The sequence below is a fragment of the Psittacula echo genome (genome assembly GCF_963264785.1).
Source record: "Psittacula echo genome assembly, chromosome: 6".
Taxonomy (NCBI): domain Eukaryota; kingdom Metazoa; phylum Chordata; class Aves; order Psittaciformes; family Psittacidae; genus Psittacula; species Psittacula echo.
This window is the reverse complement of record NC_137743.1, coordinates 60,799,856-60,823,999: the sequence shown is the minus strand read 5'-3', so window position 1 is coordinate 60,823,999 and position 24,144 is coordinate 60,799,856. Positions and strand designations below refer to the sequence as shown.

The 24,144-nt window shown below is 37.9% G+C and overlaps 1 protein-coding gene across 1 annotated transcript in view; it reads left to right on the top strand.

Moving 5' to 3' along the window:
• The window catches only part of KAT6B (lysine acetyltransferase 6B), a 109,230-nt gene that overhangs the window by 66,315 nt on the left and 18,771 nt on the right, over window positions 1–24,144 (top strand). Inside the window, exons 7-11 of the mRNA XM_080620788.1 lie at window positions 1,071–1,192; window positions 2,682–2,797; window positions 4,932–5,073; window positions 8,163–8,324; window positions 10,646–10,739. Of these exons, the coding sequence (XP_080476914.1) occupies window positions 1,071–1,192; window positions 2,682–2,797; window positions 4,932–5,073; window positions 8,163–8,324; window positions 10,646–10,739 (636 nt within the window). The remainder of the gene's footprint in view (window positions 1–1,070; window positions 1,193–2,681; window positions 2,798–4,931; window positions 5,074–8,162; window positions 8,325–10,645; window positions 10,740–24,144) is intronic.

Below are 24,144 nucleotides of genomic sequence, written 5' to 3'. Positions count from 1 at the left end.
GCTTTTAAAGCAATTGCTCACCTCAAGAGGACAACTTTCCTTAAAAAACACAGGATTCTAGGCAGATTAAAGTATAAAGTGACCCCTCAGATGGGGACCCCCTCACCAGGGAAGGGGAGCTTGGCAGACGGAAGGATTAAACCTGATCAGGATGATGGTAAGCAAAGGTCAAAGCGCCAACCAAACCTGCGTCCCGTCCAAAACCAAAAATCTTATATTGTCACATAGGTCTTAGCTATTTCTCTTGTTCTTATTTCACTTTCATACAAAAGCAACAAAACTTTGACCTTTATCTAATGCTGACTAAATCTTCAGAACATTTTTTTTTTCTCTGACTAATACCACACCACCTTTTTATTATTTTTTGCATCTGTAGTGACACTAGGAGTCCCAAGTGCCTTCATAATGTTGCTTATGGCTGTGTAGTACCGCATGAGTGGCTACTTTTCATGCTACTTACTTGTTCTTCCCCTGCCTTTTCTTTGGCAGTAGTGCTGTCATCATGATTGTGTGTTGTCAGTGCTTATAATGGTGGGCATTTCAATTCATTTCCCTCTCCTCCATTGCTTTTTCATGAACAATTCCATCCTACTACAGTCTCCGCAACACTTGATCTATAATGCTGTGAACTACTTTTTTTTTTATAATTACTTTCATTTAAGAAAAAATAAAATATTTGAATGTAGACTTAGCATAGCATTGGTTTCCAAATTTAAAGGACAACCTTTTTTCTCTTATTTTTACCTGGTATACTGGAGTCTATCAGGTGGCATAGTTCTAGTGATAGAATGTATTCCATTTCATGAGGTTCAAAACTAATTTAGTAGAACTGGACTGTAAAGGCTTATACAGGCAGACAACCAACTACCGAAAATAGCTCGGGCAACAGCAAACTACAAAACAAGAGGGGGGAAGGTTTCATTTCTGTTACTTAGTAATCCCAAATTTAGTTTTAAGTGGGGAGTCATAACAGCCATAGTTGCTACAATTCTTTTTAGGAGTGTTACTTTGATAAGGCATGTGTAACCTTCATGTCTGTGAATAAACTTTTTGCTGGTTTTAAATAACAGATACTGAAATCAAACTAAGCATCAAACAAGAAAATACGGATGTGTTTCTGGTGGGAAGCAAGGACACTGTTACACAGGAGGATTTGGAAGTATTTAAGCAAGCTCGAGAACTGTCTCTGGAGGTAAGAATCATGTAGTATAAAACGCATTTATTTCTGCCAGTAAAAATTTAGTTCACCATCATATGTCTTATTTATCTTGAGTTTTAATATATTTCTTCTGAATTAATATGCTTGCTGTGAATTTAATTTGGGAGACACTGTATATACAGTTACATTCGCTTGGATAGGAGACAAAGCATCACACTGGAATGGGTCAGATGATAAGTGACACTTAGGATAGATTTCAAAAGATAAACTTGAGCATTTTGGACACAGGGCTACCACTGATTAAGCATGGAGATTAAGCGTAGCTGACATCCTGGTCAGCACTGAGAGGATGTTGATCGGTAAGAGTGTTCCTGCTGATTTTCCTCTGCAGATAAAGCAGCCACTGTGAGAAGCTACGTCTGTCCCATCAAATACTGTTCAGTAGGAAACTGGGTTTAGTGGGTTTGTAAGTTCATTTTACCCAATGATTTAATGCACTTTGAATTTAAATAAGATAGACTTTTTTTCCAGTGCAAATACTTGAACTGCATCTGACTGAAACTTCATACCAGCTGGTGGAGACTGAGTTTTGGTTTGGAGGTTTTTTTGTTCATTTTGGTTTTTCTCTGTCTATGAAATGAGCAGTGTGTTTGAGAACCTAGGTTAGAGAGGAGGTGCATGTAATATTTCAGTGGCTGCTTTTTTTAAAATTGCGTCACAAATGAGTATGTCTTGCACTGTTTTCAGTAATGGAAGTCAATGTTTTTTCAGGTTTAGTGTACAAGAACTTACATTATCTGCTATGGCTCAATGAAGTGACCTTTTTATAGTCTTACTTCAGAGTGTTTTAACCAGGAAACTCAAACCAAAATGTTAAGTGGTAAGACTTGTAGAATTAATGGTGAAATTGCTTTTCCCTCCTGCCTTCTTCCTTTTTTATATTTCTCCAGCCCTTTAGAGTCTAGTAGCTGTCTTCTGATCAGCTCAACTTCAGTATGATAGCTGAGATTAGCGTGCGTTAATATACTGCTGTTAGAGGTAAATTCCAAGGACTCTAGAAGGGTTCTGCTGATGCTTTCTCCCTCACTTTGCAGTCCTGGGGTAGAGGTTGGACTTTATGATCTTAAAGGTCTTTTCCAACCTCAGGGATTCTGTGATTCATTGTTTGGACAAAAGAACAGCTTTGAGTTTGAACCAGAACTGTTGAGAAGTCCTAGCACTAGATGATGCAGGAGAGAAAAACTGAAGCAGTTGTGCCTCTTTTGTGGCAGAATCTATTTGTATGCACTTGTAAGCACTGCTCTCTTAACTTCATGTTTAGTTTTATTGCACCTTGAAAGACATTTTGACTGTTTATATTTGGCTGTTTGCGAAGTCTGTCCTCTGTCCAGGGTGGAAGAACTTAAGCAACTGATTTGAATACTTCAGGTTTCTCACACCTTCATTGGGTGAAATTGATCTAAAGCTAACTTTCCTTTTACTTCTTCTACGACTAATGTTTTTCTTGTATTACACCTGACAGAAAATTGGGTGTAAAAACAATGGTGAAACAGGTGGGCGATACCCTTCAGTGATTGAGTTTGGAAAATATGAGATCCAGACGTGGTACTCTTCACCTTACCCACAGGAATATGCAAGGTACCAAGTTGTCAAGATTGCCGTACATTGTTGGAGCTTTTACTAATATGATAATTGCAATTTATTTTCTTACTCTTTTGTAATTGTTTATAATGTGCAACTATGAAAAGTAAATACGCTTTTCTAATTATAAGTGAGAACAAGGATTTGTCTTTTATAACCAGTTCTAAAGATGCATTGAAAGACTGGTTTTCCTAGTCCTGCGTAAGTACAGTCTTGCAGTGTGTATTGGCATATGTGTTTGGGGTTTTGGGGAGGATTTGTTTTATTTGTTCTGCTTGGGGTGTTTTGTTGTTTTGTGGGGGGATGGTTTATTTTAGAATTTTGTTGGTTGGGGTTTTTTGGTGGTTTTTTGGTTTTGGGGGTTTTTTTGGTTGGTTGGGTGTGGGGTATTTTTTTGTTGGTTTTCTTTTTTTTTTTTTTTTTTTTTTTTTATACGTTTGGTGGTTTTAAACCATTGCAACCAAATATATCTAATTCCTGGCCATTTAGAGAAATTAATTGTTTGTCGTCTGGAATTCGTTAACCTTCTTTTTCTAGGGATTAGGGAGAAGTATGAACATGTAAGATAAATAAAGCTAAAGTGAGCAAGTTGTGGCAAGAGCATCTTGTTTCTAGCCTTCTTTGCCAGGGAGCACCTTGGAGTCAGGCAGAGAGTGTGGACTAGTGTGTGTGCTCAACAGATTTTTTGCTGATTTTTTTGCATGTGCTGAAAACAAATGTTCTATGAATCCATTGGATCTGTGTCACACATGGGAGACTTTCAGAACTATATGATTATCAAGCTTTACTACTAGCAAGCAACCAAGCTATGTGGTCTGTTCCAAAATGCCTTTGCATATTGTTACTGTAAACTGCCTTTTCTCTTCACCCCTCTCATTCCTAGATATTGCCATCTTTGTGTGGTGGGAATCAGATACTTTATGAAGTGGTAATAATAAAAATCAGGGGCCAAAAAAAGTGTATAGAGCATTTCTATTTCCTTTTGTTACCACTGCTTTTATAGTGTTAATGTTTTTTCTCATTCACTTTATAACATATCATGAAAAAAAGAGTTACCTGCTCCATCAAGAAAATTAATCTGAGAGAGGCATAATGATAGTTATTATTAGTATGGGGCAATGGTGGAGGTACTGTGGTTCTTGACTCCAGATACAGTGGATTACATCATGGAGCAAACAGTTCAAACTACTTTTTATGTTGCTGATAAACTTTCTTAGAATATGGGAGTAGTGTAACAATGGCTATGATCCCACTGTGATCCCAGGATGTGCCAGTAGGTTCAGAGCAGATGAAGATTGTCCTCTGCTCTAAAACTTTGTAGGCTAATTAATTTCTGCAGTCTTCCACTGCTTCAGTAATTTAAAAATTAAGGTAAAAAGCCATAAAATTCACTGAAAGGAGCAATTTCTGGTATGTAGAACTGTCAGCATTGTCTTCCACAGGGTACTACGTTCTGAGCAGTCTGAACTAAATCCTTCCTGCAGGATTACAGTCGTCTATGTTGCCTGTGTTGTTGAGATATGTTGAATACAAGCAAAATGCCTCCCAGCTTTTTGGATGGTCTTCTGTGCTCAAGTGAAGTGATAGTTTAGGTGGGGGTGAGCGGGGTACAATCCTAGTACAGCTTGCTATCCTACCCAGGTGTTTGGAAGACAGTGGAAAGAAAAATCATCTTCTAGCCTTCCCCACATACAAAATAAGGAAAATTAAAGGGAAGGAGATTGCCTGTATTCTGCTGTGTGCCTCTTTTGTCTTCACTCGAAGGAGGAGGGTGAAATCCGAGGTATGATTCCAGTGTGACTGCTTTCATGGAAACCACAGCGAAAGCTTAGGTGGAATGTGGAAAGGGGAAAGTACCTGGGATCTACCAGAGGCTGGACCACAAAACAGCTGATTGCAGTCCAACTCTATAATACTAAGTTCACTGTGATTGAATCTTGTCTTCCTTTTCTTATGGCTAATGTGTGTATGTTCAGTCATTCACCTCACAGTAATATTTATTTAAATGGAAGCAGTATTTGCTCATGGTACCTTGTATTTAAACAGGGGAGGGACTAACTTTGTGGTAGCCTTTTTACTTACAGAATTTAATGATTTTTTTATATAAAATATCTTTCTAATTTTTGTACAGATTACCAAAGCTTTACCTGTGTGAATTCTGTCTTAAATACATGAAAAGTAAAAACATTTTGCTGAGGCACTCAGAGAAATGTGGCTGGTTCCATCCACCAGCCAATGAAATCTACAGAAGAAATGACCTTTCAGTATTTGAGGTAAGTATATCACAAATCCCACATTTCTGAAGGTTTGTAGCTTAACGACATTACAGATCAGTAGAACTAGAGAACTAGTGAAACCTGTAACATACTGAAATACTCCTTGGAAGGTTCATCTTACACCTCAAAAACAGGTCCATCTTCCCTGTTCCTCCCTGCCATGTTCTTACACTATTATTATTTTCTTCACTAGTATTTCATGCATTAGCCAATCTCTGAGGATACTTGTATGGCATGCATCTTAGATGAGGACTGCAGTGGAAGGCCTTTGACTCAATTGCCTTTCCCTTCTCAGCAGAAGTACCTCTTGGCACCCATTAATTTCTGGCTGTTTGAGTGGCTTGGGTGTAGGGAGAAATTAATCTTGCTTCCTATGTATAAAGGCAAGCAAAGTAGTTTTTTGTGTATTGTTCTAAAAAGACAAGTGCAGCTACTGCATTTGCATTCCTTTTGGATGCTTGAGAAACTTGCTCAGAAACATCCTGGTTGGGTGACAGAAATTCAGTCTGACTTTGGTCAGAACACAGTGCCTTTAATTTAGGAAGTCCAGTGTTGAGCTTGTGAATGTGTTCTTTTGTAATCTAAATTATTCTTCTGGGATGTGACTTCTCTTTAAGTTTTTAAGGATTCACGCACAACAGAATTCTGTTTGAAGTCGCATACCTGCAGTTATTAAAGCTATGCATCAACCTCCATGTTACTGTTTATCAAGAGTTGTTACTTTTGTGTGTAAGCAGAAAAGACTGCTGGAGTTAGTAGGATTTCTTTTGAGGCTGGTTTTCCAATAGCAGTATTCAGATGTGTGTACTGATAACAACTTTGTAATTGCAAGTATCAATAGATTTACTTGAAACTTGTGTTTTCTCATTGTATATAAGTCTGTTGTGCTTGGTCATTGCCTGTTCAAACAGTGGTAGATGCAGTCCTGAAGCCTTTACTTAACTTAGAACAAGATCTTAATATACCGTTCAGTTGTTTGTTTTTGTGCTATTAGCAAAATAGCTGTCTGCATCAGGATTGCTTCCTTCCTGAATTTGACAGTTTTCATAAAGATTATAGATCTGCCAGTGGAAGACTGAAATTGTAAACAACCTTAACTCTTTTCCTGTCAAGAAACAAAATCGCCTTAGTCAGTCCAAAATAACTTGCATTTCCTCTATTAGCAGGTGTTAAGAACTGTGCAGCATACAATAGGCAAATCCTGCTTTCCGGTTTATTTTCATTAGTTACTGCTAAGACGTAAATAAAAACTTCCTAAAAAATAAAATATAGCTCTGAGAAAGGGGGTGGGGATGTGGGGGATTGACACAAAAAGCACATGGAAAACAAGGTGCGTGTGAAAGCAGTGTCTCAATTCTTTCTCCACTGCTTTCATTCCTTTTCTTTATTTCCGGTGCTTCAGTAAGCATGTATGTTAAGACTTCTGAAATGAAGTGGGACTTTTTTGTGTTTTTGAGGTTAATATCAGTTGTTACTCTGGTAACTGTAGAAACTTATTCATCAGTTGATGTTCTTCCTCACTGATATTTTCAGGAATTCTGTGTCCCATTTTGTGTTAGGCAGACTGAAGGCTTTGTGGTGTCCTTCATACTTGTTTTTGAGAGAAGTAGAAATGAGTTTGGCATTTAAGACATGTACCTCTGCTCAGTGCATGACTGACATATTTGAGGGAAGACTTTGACATAGTTTACTGCTATGCTGTAGCCAAGAAACTTGTGACAGAAACTTATATTTGAACTTGCAGTCCCTTTTTGTTTTGTGTGTGGTTTTGGTTTTTGGTTTTTTTCTCTTTCATTTAAAACTGATGAACAAGCTGTGTTTGCATGGAATTTAAGATTTTTTATTATTATTATTATTTTTAAATTTTTTTTAATATTTCTGTAAAATGCTGTTACTGAAAAAGAGAGCTTACAAAATTCGAGGTTTCAGGCTTGTGACTTACTCAGTTCTATGTGCTTCATGTTTGCATTTAATTTGCTAATAAGTGTGAAAAGGAATAAAATCATCTCGAAAATGGAGTGAGTTGCATGGGAGCTTAACGTATTTGATAGGTTCTTGAGTCCTGTATGCAAGTTTATTCTGATGCCTTTAGGAGTAGCAGCTGTCCATTACATTTTTTTTTTTTTTAATCCAGATAATGGCAACTGTACTATTGAAGTCACCTTGAAATCCCTAAATATACCCAGAAGATTGGGGTTTACTCAGATTCGTAACTCTAGGATTCTTATTAAAACCAAATTATAATAGAATATAGCTTCTTTTTCAGCATGCAAATTGCCTGTCTCTGTGAATGAAATACAATTAGTGACTTTATCGAAGAACTGAAGTGCTAGCAAACCTTTCCATTAAGAAGATTATTTCAAAAATGCTTTTGCCTTTGACTCAGCCTTCTCTTTCAGGGGGTAACTAACTGATCTAGGAAATCTGCATCTGTGTCTGGCTTTTCTGTAGCTATCTGAGTCACAGCTTGACTCCTTATACTTATAACATACCTAGGCTAATTGTAGTACTTGGCCTGAAGACTTACTTCTCTCAGTGGCATTTTAGTCTGGCATAAAAATTTTGTCCTGTCTAATTAATCTAAAATGTTGCTGTGATTGATGCATAATTGGCAACTCATCTATTGGCCTTATACTTTAAGGATTCAACATAATACACTTCATTGTTTTGTAGGGTTTTTTGGTGGTTGTATGCCACTGCCTTCTAGCAAACTGCAGTTTAATGTAGTTTGAAGTAGTACTTTTTTGTTGTCTGCCAGTCATACTCATTTTCATTCCAGGAATAAAGTGAAAGAGGTAAGTCTAACTTGAACGATGGAAAAGGTGATGTTATTTTGCTTAATAAATACGGCTGCTCAGAGGTTTTTTACATGTGCAAAATAATTAGTACTAATGGGAGAATTTTATTTAACAAGAAGTTGGGGCTTTTCTGAACCTTAATGTGGTTTATTGTATGGTTGGTTGGTTTGTTTGTTTCTGTAAGACCATATTGTTTACATTTCCTTTCATGTTATGATTGACTAATAAGTTGTTTTGTCCTAATATGTTGGTGACACTGGAAATAACTGCATCTGTCTTGCTTTCCAGGTTGATGGAAATGTGAGCAAAATTTACTGTCAGAATCTTTGTTTGTTAGCTAAGCTCTTTCTGGACCACAAAACCTTGTATTATGATGTTGAACCATTCCTCTTCTATGTCCTTACAAAAAATGATGAGAAAGGCTGCCATTTAGTTGGATATTTCTCCAAGGTAAAAAACCCCATATGGTTGTTTTAAACATTTGTCATTTCCAGTCTCCTAAATACTTGTGCCATTAGCAAAGAAGAAAATACTCAGAAGCCTGATATCTATAAATCTCAAAGATAGTGTGCATTGTCTCAACTACACTCATACTTTTTTCTGTCAAAGACTTATGCAAATTGAGAAATTGTATGTGCAGTCAGCCACATGCACTGGGGCAGGTTTGTGGTTTGGGCTTTTTTTGTTTGGTTTTGTTCGTTCCCAGAATGTGTTGTGGTTTGTTTAAAATGCCATCTTTTTACTCCCTCTACCATTTTTGCAATACTATTCCAAGTCTAAAATCTAAAAGGACTAGATATTTGAAACATTGATGTGTTGTCATGGTTTTACTGCTAGCATTTCTAGCTGCCTGTTTAGACATAAATGGCTAGCTATGTTCGTATCATGTACGGTCTGGTCTAATGCAGTTAGTCATTGCACTGAGCATAAGAATGCATTGCCTAATTTCATGTTGGATGTCTTCTTTAGAGTCGATGTGTCTATTGGTTCTGGTTGAATTTTAAAGCAATAGATAACTGTTATGGACAAAACCAATGCTTATGTAGACTGTCTTGACAGATGATCAAAAATAATGCTAGAGTATAAGTAGTTATACCTGCAACAGGAAAAGCTTCAGTTACTACCCATAATTTGTTCATAAGAAATGTGTTGAATTGATACAGTGACTTCGGAGTTCAGTACTTCTTGCCCCTAGTATCACCAGCTTCTAGCAGCTCTATAATTTTCTTTCTTAAAGAAGTGGTTTGTATGAAGATACTATTTTGAAGAATTTTAAAAATCTCATCGGAGTACCTGATTTTTATACAGTGATCTCCTGGGGGTCTGACCAGTTCCTTCTGAGATATAGACCTTGGTGGGATTAAAGTAACTATGAGATGTGTAGGCACAATTTGCATTGTCTTTTGTGTCAGTCAGAAGTTCTTGTGGAATATAAACGTCAAATCTGATATAGGCAAGTATTTTCTAGATTTATTTAAGATACTGCAGGTGTTAAGGTGAATCTCTCTTTCAGCAAGGATGCATTTTCTTTGTCCACTTTACCCCTGTTGCTTTTGACTAGTCTGTTTGTCACATTTGATGATCGTGAACGTTTTAGCTACCAAAACTTAGGGGGCGGAGGGGAAACCCAAACTCACTTCATCTCAAATTATTCACTGAATGCTCTGGCTTTTCTTCCATTATTGTATCCTGGCAGTGTATTTGTAGACTTTGTACTAGCAGCAATCTTAAAGAAAGCAGCTACAGAAAAAAATAACTCGCCATACTGTAGAAACTAAGAAACCCTGTGAAAACACAGCTTTGGTGTCTGCCATTGCAGCTGGAGAAATGTTTGGAAGTGAACATACTGGCATGTGATCCTGTAGGTGCCGTCACTGGTCTGGTATCATCTTATGTGTGGAGGCTGAAGTGATAGGTGGTGTCTTAAACTATACATGTGCTTGCCTCAACTTCCTGCTAGTTATGAGTTATGCTGTCTTTGATGTTTTGTTGATTTATTTCGTCTCTTGGCTTTTTCTGGGGTGTGTGTGTAATCTTTCAAAGGTAACAAGACTTTGAGGCTCTTCCTTTTCATGAGCAAAGTTGAAAGGTCCTCTAACCTTACTGTTGTTAGAACAGGTTCCTAGTTTAGAGTCTTCCTTCTGTTGTCTTAAACAATCAGTGTAGTATTTGCCTCCTTTGCCTGTGTGTTACATGACTTCATTCAGTCTGAAAAAGCTCTGGCTTCTCATCCTTATTCATTGATTTGGATCCGTGAGAGAAGGCTTCAGCTCTGAAAGAGTCAGTATGCTTCAGGTGTCAGTTTTACGAGCATAGGGTTTCTCCCCTTCACCCTGTCCCTATATTAATTCAGAGAGACAAAATAAAGATGGAAACCAGTAGGCACTGTAGCAGTTGCTGTGACAATACAACTTCATCATGTGTATGGATACCATTTTCGACTTCTATATCCTTGACAGGATCATCAGTGAAGTGTAAAAATATTTTTCTTTCCATCCTTCTCCTTTACAACACATAAACTTCATTATGCTGTTTAGACAATGTATTTAATTTTTAAGATGCTGAGTAATTAACTGATTAAAAATATTCTGAAGGGTATGTTTGATCCTTCCTTCTTATAATTAAACATTAACATGGCATTAATTGACTTTGGTACTGACCCCCTGCATCTGTTCACCTTATTGGATATTTTACAAGGACAGCAGCAGGTGCAAGCAATTGCCCACTTCAGCAGTGCTTTGACATACTTGATCTGTTTCTCCTTCCCCCAGGAAAAGCTTTGCCAGCAGAAGTACAATGTCTCCTGCATAATGATCATGCCCCAATACCAAAGGCAAGGATTTGGAAGGTTTCTCATTGATTTCAGTAAGTGAAGTGTTTTATTTACACTTGTGATCCAAGGAGCTGATGGCTGTTATGAGAAATTGAAACATATGAAACTTTATTTAACTCGCTTTTTTATCAATAGACAATGGATTTCTGTGTTTATACTTACATAGGATAGAAAAGCTCCCTGAAGTGAAAAACTTGCTGCTGCTCTGTTATTGTACTCAAGGAAATTGAGAATGGATCTCGTGGCAGTAATACTACCTCACAAAGCTATTACCCTGAATGAATTGTCTAAATTACTTTCTGTTTTGCCTTGCTCATTAGTATAAGAGGTGGCAATTATTTGTCATTATAGCTAAGAAGATGTTACTCCAAGGCATTCTCTACATCCTAGTATTGCTAACTAATGTATTTTTTTAGCTAGAAAAATCTGGTTTAGCAGAAAAACTGCTACATAGAAGGAATATGTTTTGGTTTTTGTCTTGAAGTGCATCACTTCCTCAGTGGAAGTTGTTACCAAAAGAAGTGTAGGTGCTCATAGCTGTGTATGTACTCACTGCTTTATTTTGCTGAATTGTCTGACCCTTAGAAGGTTTCAGGCACACTTGTTTAAATATAGATTTGTTATTCCCTAAATCTTTAAGCTGCAATGAAGCATCAAACAAACTGTCTAAAGGAACTTTGCAATACTGCTAAGTCCAACTTTCTACTGTACTTTAGAGGGAGGATGATAAGGAATTAGTGTATATTGTATGTGGTTAGTTTTCACTATTACTTCTGGGTTTTTTTAAAGCACTGTAGAATTACATGACTATAGAAATAGTTAAGATATTAGGATTCCCGTCCTGATGTATATGCAAGAAAGTTCAAATGCAAATAATAATACGTCGTTGTATAAGCAGGAGAAAGATAGTTTGTAACTGTAGAGTTTTAAGAGTTTTGTGTCTTGTAGTATATTCTACCCAACATGACTACACTAGGGTTTGTACAAGACTTAGGATGTCTCATCATTGTATGGCTTCTTAAACAGTCTTCACTATACCCATATGGGTTAGGTGAGGATGCCACTTAAACCCGCCATTGAAATATAGCTATCACTGGAGCGGAACACAACAGCTGTTCCGTTGTGCTTCTTCTGCAGCCTTTTAGGAAAGGCAGTAAATACCACTGCGTATTTCTGGAACTGTAAAGTGAACTTAAAGCTTACTTAGTTAGAAATTGGCCCTGTTTTGAGATTAGCATCTCTTTTTGCAAAAGGAGATGGGCAAGTTGCTGGGCACAACTGGTAAGTACTTCAGAATGTTTCGTTGTTACTCTGTGGTGTCTTTCAAAACAAGCATGCTCAATAAATGATACTCTGGTTGAGTTCGTGGTAGTTATGTCTACGTGTGCAAATCTGACAGCACAGCTGTGACACCTGTGGATTCCACAGGAGGACTGGATATGGGTATGCCATGTTTCTCAGGATCTGTCCTCTGTTGCTGTGCCGTGATACTTAAGTTGAAAAACTCTGTAGGGTGTTCTGTCCCTCTTACCCTTCTTGAAAAATCTGGAAGGACATCAAATTGTTTGAATCATTAGGATTTCTGTGATAACTTGCAACATGACCTCATAGTATTCTTAGCTCGAAGCTTATCTGGTGCTGCTCTTACTCCTTTTCCCTTTGCAGATGTGTTTGTATCACAGATACAGGCTGCAGCTATATACATGCTGGGCATAGTCCAGGGACCAGCTTTAGCTTCTGCTTTAGCTAGCAGACTGTCCACTTCTTGAGCACACAGTCCTTCAACTTCTTTTGACGATACTTCCCCTTTGTTTTCTGGGCAGATGTTCCCTTAACTACTGGGAGTCAAACTATTTCAGTTTCCAACAGAATGAAGAACCAAAAGGTGACTGAGAAAGTCTAACATTGTAGTGAGAGGGAGGTGCAAACTAAATGAAGGGTAGTAAGAGAACTGTGTGTGGCTGTTTTTACCCTAGGTGTAGAAGGTGAGGTGAAACTTCAAGGCTTGTTTTCCTGGGCTGTATTTATACCTTTTTGCAGAAAGGAAGATGAATGCCATAAAATGGGGCAGCCATAGCTTCATCTGGATTAGTGAGCCCAAAATCTGTCTTCACACAAAAAAACCCTTCAAAATTAATTATTTACTATTTTGTTGGAATTTGATTTGTGTTTCTAATTCCTGTATTGTAACTGACTGACTACCATCCTTGCACTTCACCCTGTCTGTTCAGTTGTGGTCTTCTGAGAATAAGGTACTCTAACAGGCCTAAGATGGGCTATAACAGAACCCCAGTTACTATTCTAAACTTAACCAGAACAAGTTTATCACAGCTTGAAAAGTTTTTTGCCAGTAACATTATCTAGATTGTCATGTTCTCATAAAGTTATCGGAGGATAAATTTTATGCTCTGAATGTTAAGTCTTCATTTGGTATGCGAGTAGCGCATCTAAAGTTCTCTGTTTTGATTCTCTGAAGCAGTCACTGGCACTTGTCTGGTTTATAGCAGTAAGCAGAACAGTTTTTAGACTAAAATAATAAAAATGTAACTGAGCATGTAATTTTCCAAAAATTATAGTTACAAACCACAAAAGGGAAGGTCTCAAGAACTGTATGCAAGCAGTTGACTGCTCACATTACTTTGAATGTATCTAGACACTTGACAGTTGGAAAAGCTGGAGAGAGCGCAGCCTTAAGCCACTACACAGCTTCTGCTTTGTCAGCAGTCTGGTGAGAATGTAGTTTGTGGTACAGAATTTGCTGCTTTTTTGGTAAGTGAAATGCATTTATTTGCTCAGATTGTGATGCATTATTTTGTCTTGAACTAATTTAACTTTACAAATGAGTCTGTGTGGTAATCTTATAACTTGCAAGGGAAAATACATTGTTTTCGTAAAAGAAAAATAGCTATTTGTTCTCTGATCATTGATTATTTTATTTTTTACTCTTTACTCACATTTAAATTTATCTGTATTTCAAATAAAAAATTACACCGCTTCTATATCTTACTCTGTAGACACCAGCATAAAGCTTTGTGTAAATTCTGTCTGTCCATCTCTTCAGAAATCTATAATCTCATATGGAAAAATGGTTTTTAGGAAGAGTACTCTAACTTCTGTGAGAAGAAAGCAAGCTGTAAAATGCCGGAGTTCTCTGGTCTGATAATCTTCAGAAAAAAATTGCCTGTGTAGTTTTCTGTATGTCATTAGTCATTTAAACAGAAATGTTGTTTTAAAAAATGCAGTATATGTGTGTGTATCTGTTCTGCTTTTTAAAGTCTGGTATGATTGTGGAGGGCTTTTGATGGTTTGTTGTTTTGGGTTTTTGTTTGGTTGGGGGGGGGTTGTTGGTTTGTTTCTTCAAGTTTGGGTTGGTTTTTTGTTTTTTGGTAGGTAAGCCACAGGCTTTGACTGTGATAGAAACATGTCAGGCTGTTAAAAATGGAGAAAAGTTTAGTTCTGAATATTTATATATGTACAAAAGCATTTTCTGAAAAGGAATAAGGGCCTTAATTTTCTTGTTATATTTATATGTTTCTGCTTTTTACAGGACTGATAATTCTTGCCAAACTTCTTAGGTTTGGGCTCTGCAGTTTCTTTTCGTTTCCTTGTTGTTCTTGTATTTTGTGAGATTGACTGGATTGTGATTGCAGGGTTGTACCTGAGAGAGAATAATTGACTTCTACCTTAATCTTTTGTATTTGTTGTAAATTAAAGGTAAGGTAAGTAGACTCCAGCTTAAGTTGATCCAGAAATAAACCAGAGAGCAGGCTCTTCTTGTGTAAGATCCCATTCTGGGTTTGTTTCACTCATGTCTATTTGTGGTGATACGCAGCTATCATTCCTGTCAGGGGGATTGTATATGCTTGCATTTGGGTGAGTCTTTGTATGTCCTCTGTCAGTGCAGCTTGCATTGCTGTTGTGGTTTTAACAGTGCAAGCACTTAAGTGTAGTAGCTGCTTCACTCTGTGCGGTCCCACTTCTTTTATAAGCTTTAGCAGCCTCTCTATACAAGAAGTTTCTCTTGACTTTCTTTATTTGAGCTCCTGCACAGCCTAGAATCTTCATACACTTTCTATTTCTATTAATTAGGCTGCAGTGCCAAAAAATCAGTATTTCCTTAATTGGCATATTTAATAGAGTTCAGTATTACTAAAATGGAATACCACATACTTCTTATTTTCCTGTAAAGTAATCTTTTGATTCACACTTCCTCGCAAAGCTCCTCGTCATGGTCCCGTATTCCTGCTTACTGTATTGCAAATTCTATGCTGGAGAGCTAGCAGCAGTTGGCAGGAAAAAAAAATGCATGTGGCAGTATTAGGATAAACCTTTCTAACTGTGCTGGCTCATATGTTGGTTGATAGTTTACTTGTGTCACACTGAGAATTGGGTTTAATCCTGATGAGAAAAGTTCTTGGTAGCCTTTTGTTACGTACCTTGGGGGTGTTTCTGGTCCAATTCACAGTATCACAGTATCACAGTATGTTAGAGATTGGAAGGGACCTCAAAAGATCATCTAGTCCAATCCCCCTGCCGGAGCAGGAACACCTAGATAAGGTTACACAGGAATGTGTCCAGGCGGGTTTTGAATGTCTCCAGAGAAGGAGACTCCACAACCTCCCTGGGCAGCCTGTTCCAGTGTTCCGTCACCCTCACTGAGAAGAAGTTTCTTCTCAAGTTTAAGTGGAACCTCTTGTGTTCCAGTTTATACCCATTACCCCTTGTCTTATCATTGTTAGCCATTGAGAAGAGCCTGGCTCCATCCTCATGACACTCCCCCTTTATATATTTATATACACTAATAAGGTCCTCCCGCAGTCTCCTCTTCTCCAAACTATAGAGACCCAGCTCCCTCAGCCTTTCCTCATAAGGGAGATGCTCCACTCCCTTAATCATCTTAGTCGCCCTGCGCTGGACTCTCTCCAGCAGGTCCCTGTCCTTCTTGAACTGAGGGGCCCAGAACTGGACACAATATTCCAGATGCGGTCTCACCAGGGCAGATTGATTGCACCAGTTTCTTCCTGCCCTTCAGATTAACTTCTTTTAATTTGGTTTAGCTGTTCATTTTGAAATACTTATTCTTACTCTAGAGAGGAAACCTGCATATAAGGATGCTAGGATTCTATTTGGGCTAAACATGCTCTTTGGTTTGGGTGTGTGTGGTTCTTTCATTTCACTTGTATGTTTGGGAAAGTGGGTGCTGACTTTTTGACCTTCTGTGTCATTAACCTGTGCAACTTTTAATGGTTCTTTTGTGAGGAGACCATGATAGGGAAAGGAAATTGAAGACTGGCAGTGGAAGAATCAAAGTTGTATTCTGGCGTAGGGAAAGAGGCTCTGATAAATGAACTTACTTGCTCCTTTCCCCACATCCGGTGTCTGTTTCTTGGTCAAGTATTTTTTCCATTCTGACAGGTGGATAGGTCTGCCAAGTTCTAATTTGCAGAAGCAGTAGAGTACCAGCAGTAGCAGCACTTGGCGCAGCGGCTAATTTGTAACACCAGGAAAGGCAAGTTTCCATGGGATGAGAGGAACAAAAATTGTCTCTACCAGTAAACTGTTAATGAAAACTTACGTCTTTCCTCCTAAATGCTTTTTATGAGTAAGCACCAGAGTAATTGATAAAGGGGGGTGGTATCATTACCAATATTTATAGCTTGGTAACTGAGAGAGAGATACACTTTCTTGCTCAGTTAGGTTCATGGCAACATTCATTAGCCTACATGGCTCCTCAATAGAAACTTTCTCAGCAAAGGCCTGTGAACAAGCTTTGGTGGGGTAGACTGTTTATTTGCCATTTATAGCTTTGAAGAACTTGATTGAAGATCTGGAATTGAAGCCTGTTTCTTTTATCTCAGTTCTCGTCCTGTCTTCTGCACTGCAAATTCCTACAATCACTTGTCCACACACAACAATTTAGGGGCTTTTGTGTGCAAAAGCTGAACTGGTGAAATATTCTGTGCTAAAAATGGGTGGGAAGTAAGGACAGATGTAATCCTGTATGCACTTTCTTTGAGAAGTAAGGGACGGTGATGGGGCAGTGAACAGGCAAACCAAGTATGGATACCTTTTTAAAGTGCATTCTTGAATTCTTTCCAGTTTGCACTTGTTTCAGAACATCTGCATCTCTCTATGGAAACACGGAAGATCTTAATTGCTTAGGGCGCAGTTATGCAGAAGTGGCAAGCATATTGGATTGAGTCCAGAGAATTACTTCAGGCACGAAACCTGGCCCATGGACATGTGTAACATAAGCCTGTATTTACGAGAATGGGGACAGTGAGTTTGGTTTTTTTTTTTTTTTTTCAATTATTGCCAGCAGTTTTGAGACAGTTTTGAAACAGGCTGAAAAAAAAAAAATTCCATTGCAAGAAGATATAGGATAGTCTTCAAGCACAGTGTAAGGAGACTGCGAAGAGTGTTAGATTTTCTTCTGGTCTTTAGTGCAATTTTGTTCTCACTACAAGTTTGGTAAAGAGCTGGTCTAGCCTGTGAAATCAGATTTGCTGTGAAAGGGAAGAGGTTTGATGTCCGCTAAGCTTGAACAAAAGACCTGAATATTGTTCAAAAATGAAACTGCTTATTTTCTGCATATGGTTAATTCAAACAGCATTTTCTCTTATAGGCTCAACTAATGATTTCAAACTTCCTAATGGTTCCAATACTTTAAAAGCTCTGTCTTCTGATACAGACAGAAGAGTATTTTTGATTGAAAATAAGAATTTCTTTTAGCCAGTTTTGGGCCTAGTTTTCTCACTTGTGGCCATTACTGTGGACTATAGGGCAAGAGGAGACAGCCGCAAGCTACACCAGGGAATGTTTAGACGGGACTCTAGGAAAAAGTTCTTCACCAAAAGGGTGGTCAGGCATTGGAACAGGCTCCCCAGGGCAGTGATGGAATCACTGACCCTGGAAGTGTTAACAAATGGTGTAGATGAGGCCCTTAGTGACATGGTTTAGTGGTGGACTTGGCAGTCCTGGGGTAATGGTTAGACTTTATGATCTTAAAGGTCTTTTACAACCTAAGTGATTGTGTCTTGGGTTTTTGTAGTGTCTTCAGAAGTATTCAGGGTTGAGTTTTCCATAGCTAGTTGCACCTTGGACAGTGAGCTGCTGTTCTAGTTCCATCTTCAATGCTGGCTTTGTGCTGCTTTGGTATATTAAGAAGATGTGGAAATGTTGCTGTGTCATAAGGTTGATTTCATAACTCTTATGTCTGATTTCTGCAATGGTGTTTCTAGGCTTTCTGCTTTAACAGCAAATAGGTTACTCCTCCCTGAAAACCTGAAAGCAATGACTTTTTGTCAAGCACTATGTTTGTGCAGTCATCCAAAAAAATCAAGTTGAACATAACACCGGTAATGGACTAACATGTGGGCTGTCATTTAGGGCAATATATGGTTGATAGATGATACTATCATTTGAGAAAATGTCATCCCTGTTTTGAAGATGAGTAGCTTCTTTTAAATACAATAAATGTGTTGCAATTAAGCGATGGAATAGACTAAAAATGCTGCCCGAGGTTTTTACAGTGTCTCTGAAAAAGTATTATATCAGTGAAGGAAGAGCGCCGGAAAAGGTGACTCATTTTCTTTCCTGAAAGGCTTTCATTTTTGGTAGGAAGCTGGAATGAGGCAAATGAGCAAAGTGTTACAGTATGGAAATGGTATTGCTGCTTCTTTAAAGAATACTTGAACACAGAAGCAATGATGGACTTTTTAGCAGAAATGCTAAAAGGGCAAAAGAGGACAGAAGCTGATGAAAAGACATATAGTTCTCCTCTTTGTTGTAATGAATTCACACAATTTTTTTGCTGTGTAGCCTTGGCTTGCGTTAAGTACCTGTGTAGACTTACCTTGTAGTAAAAGGTGGAGGGGAAGAAGGGTAACTGATTTAAAATTGTATTCAGCTGGAGGCAAGACACAGACCTTGACCTGAGAAGAGTTTGTGTTCTTTATACTAATTCATAAATCAGCTCCTGGAAAAATGAAAGTAGACTGGTGACTGGGGAGGTGGATGCTGTAATGACGGAGGAAATGTGTTAAGAGAGATCAGAGGTGTTTATTTTACATGTATGGCATATAAGTTTTGGTATGCTAATGGAACTGCTGGGAGCCGCTTCTGACCTGCCTGCTGTTCAGAGCTGGACTCAAGCTGCATTGAGCTGCAAGTGGTTCGATCTGCTTTTTTGCTATGTGTTTATGTAGAATTGATAGTCTAAATACCTTAATCTGGTCATGACAAATAATGAATTTGCCAGAAAGTAATATTTTGGGGGGGGAGGGTGGGATGTGAAAATAAGAACATCAGAAGGATTTTCTTTCAGTGGGTAAGTTCTTTAATTAAATATGGATGAGAAGTAGAAATAATATTTGAAGAACTCTGGTGTTTGTGGAATAATGAACTCTTTGGTAAATAGTCCTTGCACTGGTCTTTTCCAAATTGTGGTGTTATGGTGTTTTACAGTTTGCTGAGACAAATACTGAAATATGGTAGAAGGAATAAACACGCTTCCAAAAAAAAAGTTGTTTACAGTTATACTTGGCTATGGTCTGTAAACAGGGTTGAGATGGGGATGAAGTGAGACACTATTTTTTTAAATTTATTTTTATAAAGACAAGATTTATTTTAGCCAAGAGCATTTCAGCATTCCCTTTCTCACATTACAAACCTGAAAGAACCATTTTGTTATTGCTGAGGGTGTGCCAAACAACAGAGAGTGAGAATAAGAGGCTGAGGGTGGAGAGAAACAGCATATTTTTAAATAGGATATATTGGAAAAATTTATTCTCAAACTACACTTACGAAGTCAACACCATGAATTTAAGGATCAGTATAAAAGAGGTTTATGTCACTTACTGCTTTTGGTGGCCCCTGTTTGAATCATTGTGGGTTGGTTGGTTTTGGTTGTTTTTTTTACTGACTAGGTTGACCTTCTGGTCTTTTTTGTTGGTGTGTTTACAGATGTATTGTGTCCAAATGAAAGGCTGAATTACCTGCCTTCTTTCTTTTTTGTTTAAGAGGAAGTTGAAAGTGTCTGTGAGAGCTGTGGATTTGTGAGGGAGCCTGAATGCTGCTGCTTATTTTATGTTCTGTTCTTGGTGATTGGTTATGTTGCTGACCTGAAGGCATGAGTTTGGCCTTTCCTAAATAACTAATAAGGAGCATTCTGTCAAGCTGAGATTTAGATGAGGGAAGAATAAAGATGGATTTTGAATCAAGCTTTGTTGACTTAAGATTATTCCAAGAAAATCAGCCTCTTGGGATTTCTTGGCTTCACTTTTATATAGCTTGAAGACACTGTGTATTTATCAGAACTGCAAAAAAAGCGAGCATGTCACTTCACAGACAGAAGCTAAGACTTTTAACTGAAGAGCATCTTTATTTCAGATAGCATTGAAAACAGCTAAAAGGCAAGGCCAGACATGGTAACAATGAAAGCAAATGCTTGTTGGACAAAGCTGTCTTTATAGGGCATTAGCGAACAGGATAAGCCATCTGCCGAGAACTGATGGCTGAAAACAGGTTTTAATTAAGTAGTGCATATTTAATGATCAGAAATTACTACTTTTGACTGCAGAGTGTAGTTCTGTTGCAGCAGGTCAGTGGACAGAGTATTTTGTAGCCTGTTGCCTTGCTGAGGCACAGTGAGACATACCACCTCAATGAGATAACCTTGTGGGTTTCTTAATGGATGTCTGTTTTTTCCAGTGCCATCACTTCTGTCATGCACCTTCTTGTAAAAAAAAAAAAAAAAAAAAAAAAGGGAAAAAAAATCTATTGTTTTTTTGCTTGTTTACTGCTGTTTTGTTTAACACTAGATATTTAGCAGGTTGCCGTGTCTTTGGCTTAGCTTTTTGTAATGTGTGTGGTAGATAGATTTTTGCGTTTGGTGCTTGGTAGATAATGTGCACTTTCTTTGCCATGCAGTTTCTGTATCTGCTGGCTAGCCAGGTATCAGTGTAAGTTTCCCTAATAGCTGCCTTTATCTGTTGGTTCCTTCTTCTAAATCTTGGTTAATTCCCTGTTCTACAGCATGCTGTAGTACAGCAAATGAGCAGCAGGGATATTTTGCTGCTCACATAAGACAAATGCAATTCACATCTCCTACTGTCTTAAAGACTCTGTATGTCCTGACCATTCAGCTGAGCAAATACAGTATTTACAGAGATTTTTCTAGATGTGCCTTTTGACTTCCCAAGAGTGACTTCCTATTTTGCTTTTGTTTGCCTTCTTTCACACTACTATGCTGTCTTTTGTAGGTATGAATAAAACAATGATAGAAAAAGCTCTTGGGCTCTGGAACTTGGTTATCTACTCTAGAACTGCCATATCCATCCTTGATACAGTTTTGGAGCGGGGCATCTGTCACTTTCCAAGTGTGGCAACAATTTTCCTGAGCTGTGAGTCTGGGAGAATTACGTTAACAACCAGGTTAACACTCTAGCTGAGAGTTGGAGCTTAAAGGTATAGATGCCGTTTGTCTGTGCTGCTTGGCCTCAGTGCCGTTTAAAGGTTCTGGGCATATTCAGTTTATTCTTTATATTAGGCATAGCTTCCTCGGTCTGTTTTCCTGTCTTGTCAATTGAGTCTTGTAGGAGTACATAAAGCTGGTAAGAAGGAAAACAGGTAGTGCTTTCTAATGAGCACATTTGAGATGTTTTTAACAACAGTATTCATGTGCTGTCAACACTAAACACAGAAAGGTAATGGAAGTTCTTAAATTCATTCATTCAACAGCTACAGTTGTATAAACAATTTACTGTTCAGTTCATGTAATAATTAAAAAATGTAATTTTAGGTAATAACTTCAAATATTGCTTATAAAATCAAGAACAATTGAGCCTTGTAAATGATTTTTCTAAACTACTTAACCTATTGACAAATGTATTCATTGAACTGGTAGTCAGAACTGATGCCCTCTGTGCATGCAAGGGTACTTGAAGTCCTTTTCTCTTGCTTATGCTTTCACTCTGCTCATAAGTAGTCCACTTCGTACACAGAACCTCCACTCAAGGGGGTTTACTGGCAACTGGCACAGGTAAAATAAGTGTTAGCCAATTAATTCACTCAAAGGGTGCCTTTTGTTGGTCTGACTGTAATGCAGTCATCTTTAACTTTCCTTCCCTTCATGAATAGCATTTGTTTAGCCCTAACCTCTTCTGTGAAGCTTTCTATAAAGGAACTAAAGGTTTGGACCCCCTGTGTTGAGTTTACTTGAGGACGTGGAGAGGAATGAGAGCTGGCATTATTTCTTGTAACAATAATGGGAGAATCTTTGGCTTACTCTGTTCATCACAAAGAAAGCTTTTCTTTAACCAGACAAAGAAGAAAAGAGAATGTAGTGGGTTGTTCATTGATCTAAGCATCTCAAGTTACAGCTAGTCTTTCTTTTTTTTTTTTATAGTGTTTGTGTGGATCTTGGCATTGGGGTCCTTTGAAGTTGCCTCAAAAGTGCTTTCAAAAAGGGTACTAACACCTGTTTCAGGTCCTCTATCTTTGACCCTCTTCCCATTGACATAGCTAAGAACAGTTCAGAGACACAGAATAGTTGCGGAAGAAATGGTAACGTGAATTACCGTTTTAGGAATCTTAATAAGCTCACATTTTAACCTTAACTATTTCTGCTTTCCACTCATGGTCATACCTTTGAACTTGGAATGCTGGGTTGACCCAACTGCATTGAGCTGTATTGTCTGAATACTCAGCTGTTTTGATTTTTCTAACTACCCTTTTGAACCTGTGTGTTCACAACTTGTTCATATCTTTTCATAACAAAGTATTTGGTGTTTTGTAAGACGAAAGGAAATATCTTAGGATAACTTGAACTGCTGGTTTGAGGAAAATCTTCACTTTAGATACTGGTGTATTATAAAAAGTTACTAGCACTTGCTGTTATTTCACATCTCTGGTTTGATACAGAACATTGCATGAAAACAAGTTCTTCCTTTCCATATTAAGGGACTTAGTTTAGTGTGTAATGCTTCAGACAAAACAAAGTTTAATGCAGAAGTGCTTGATTCTGTCTGTCCAGCTCTGGAAATTAATTTATGGGAGTGGGCCCTTAAAGAGATGGAGAAGAACTCTGAACTTGTCATAGGGAAGTAGTTTACTGGTTGCTTCTTTAGTTCTGGCTAGATTCTCACTAACATGTTTTTATTATGACACAAATAATAACAAAATATAAATCTGAGTTAAACAGTGCTGATTACATAAGGGCAATCTTTTGAGCACAATCTGCAGGGTATGACTTTCAGAAGGGCTCCATTTTATGCCTGGGGGCCTCTGAGAAGTAGATCTCAAGCCATTTCCAAATTGGGGCAGTAGTTTGATTTCTTTTTTGTTGCAGCTCCCTTGTTTGCTCAGAGTTTCAACAGTGCATTGGCATCTTACAAGTGTGTATCTGGAAAGCTTTCATAAGTAACTTGATTCTGTCTTCTGTATGAGAGTTACTTCAGTGGTGTTGGGATACTGTTGCTATGTGTAGAAGTGTATGTAAACATTTATATGTATGGTTGTGATGTGCATGGATAACTGAACTTGAGATTGACAGGTTTAAATTACAAAATATGTGAGGAAAAGTTGTTATTCTTATGAATCAGACTGAAGGCCAGAATGCTAGCGTAGCATTATCTTTTCTTTTTTCTGATGTAAGGTGTGTGTTTCTCAACGGAATTCTGCTGTGAAGGCTACATTCAGTCTAGAATTGGGGAAAGACGAGTAGACTAAAACCTGCTCCTGTTTGACTCCTATTTATGAGACATCAATATACTGTTGTGATCCTTTTGCTGCCCTCCAGCAGCTCTGGTTAATTTTTGATCTGCCTTTACTGTCAGGTAGACTAAATCAGTGGACTTCCTTGCAGACTGCTGAAATGCATAACATGGTGAGGTGAATAACCAATATACAAATGCTTAGTTGCATGTATTACTGCAGTGCAGTTAGCCTGTATGGCTGGTGCAGAAGTGCACCGTGCATTTGAGATCCAAATGTTCCTATTTATCATGCAATTACTCTGTATCAAGTGATTAATTGAAATACCTTTTGAGTTTGTTATTTGTTATTTAAAAAGCTGTGAGCATATATAGCTTAGAAGGCATACTCATGCTAGGTGCAGTACTTCCTGATAGGAAAATAGTGTGTAAAATTGACAAAAATGCAAGGACAATTTTACTACAAAAAACAAGACAAAAAACAACCAAGTGTTGAACTTTCCCCAACCTTTGTCTGATTACAAGATCATAGAAGTGCTTTCCAAGATGAAACCTAAATAATAGGAGACATATTTGCGTCTTAAAGTTCCTTATAATTGTCTGTCTTACCAATTCATGGAGTCCCATACTTGTGTAAACTAGTTTTTTGTCCACTTTTTGATAATAATAGAAAGCCTGAAACTTTTGCTGTTGGCATTAGATTAGCTCATGGTAGGAGAATTTA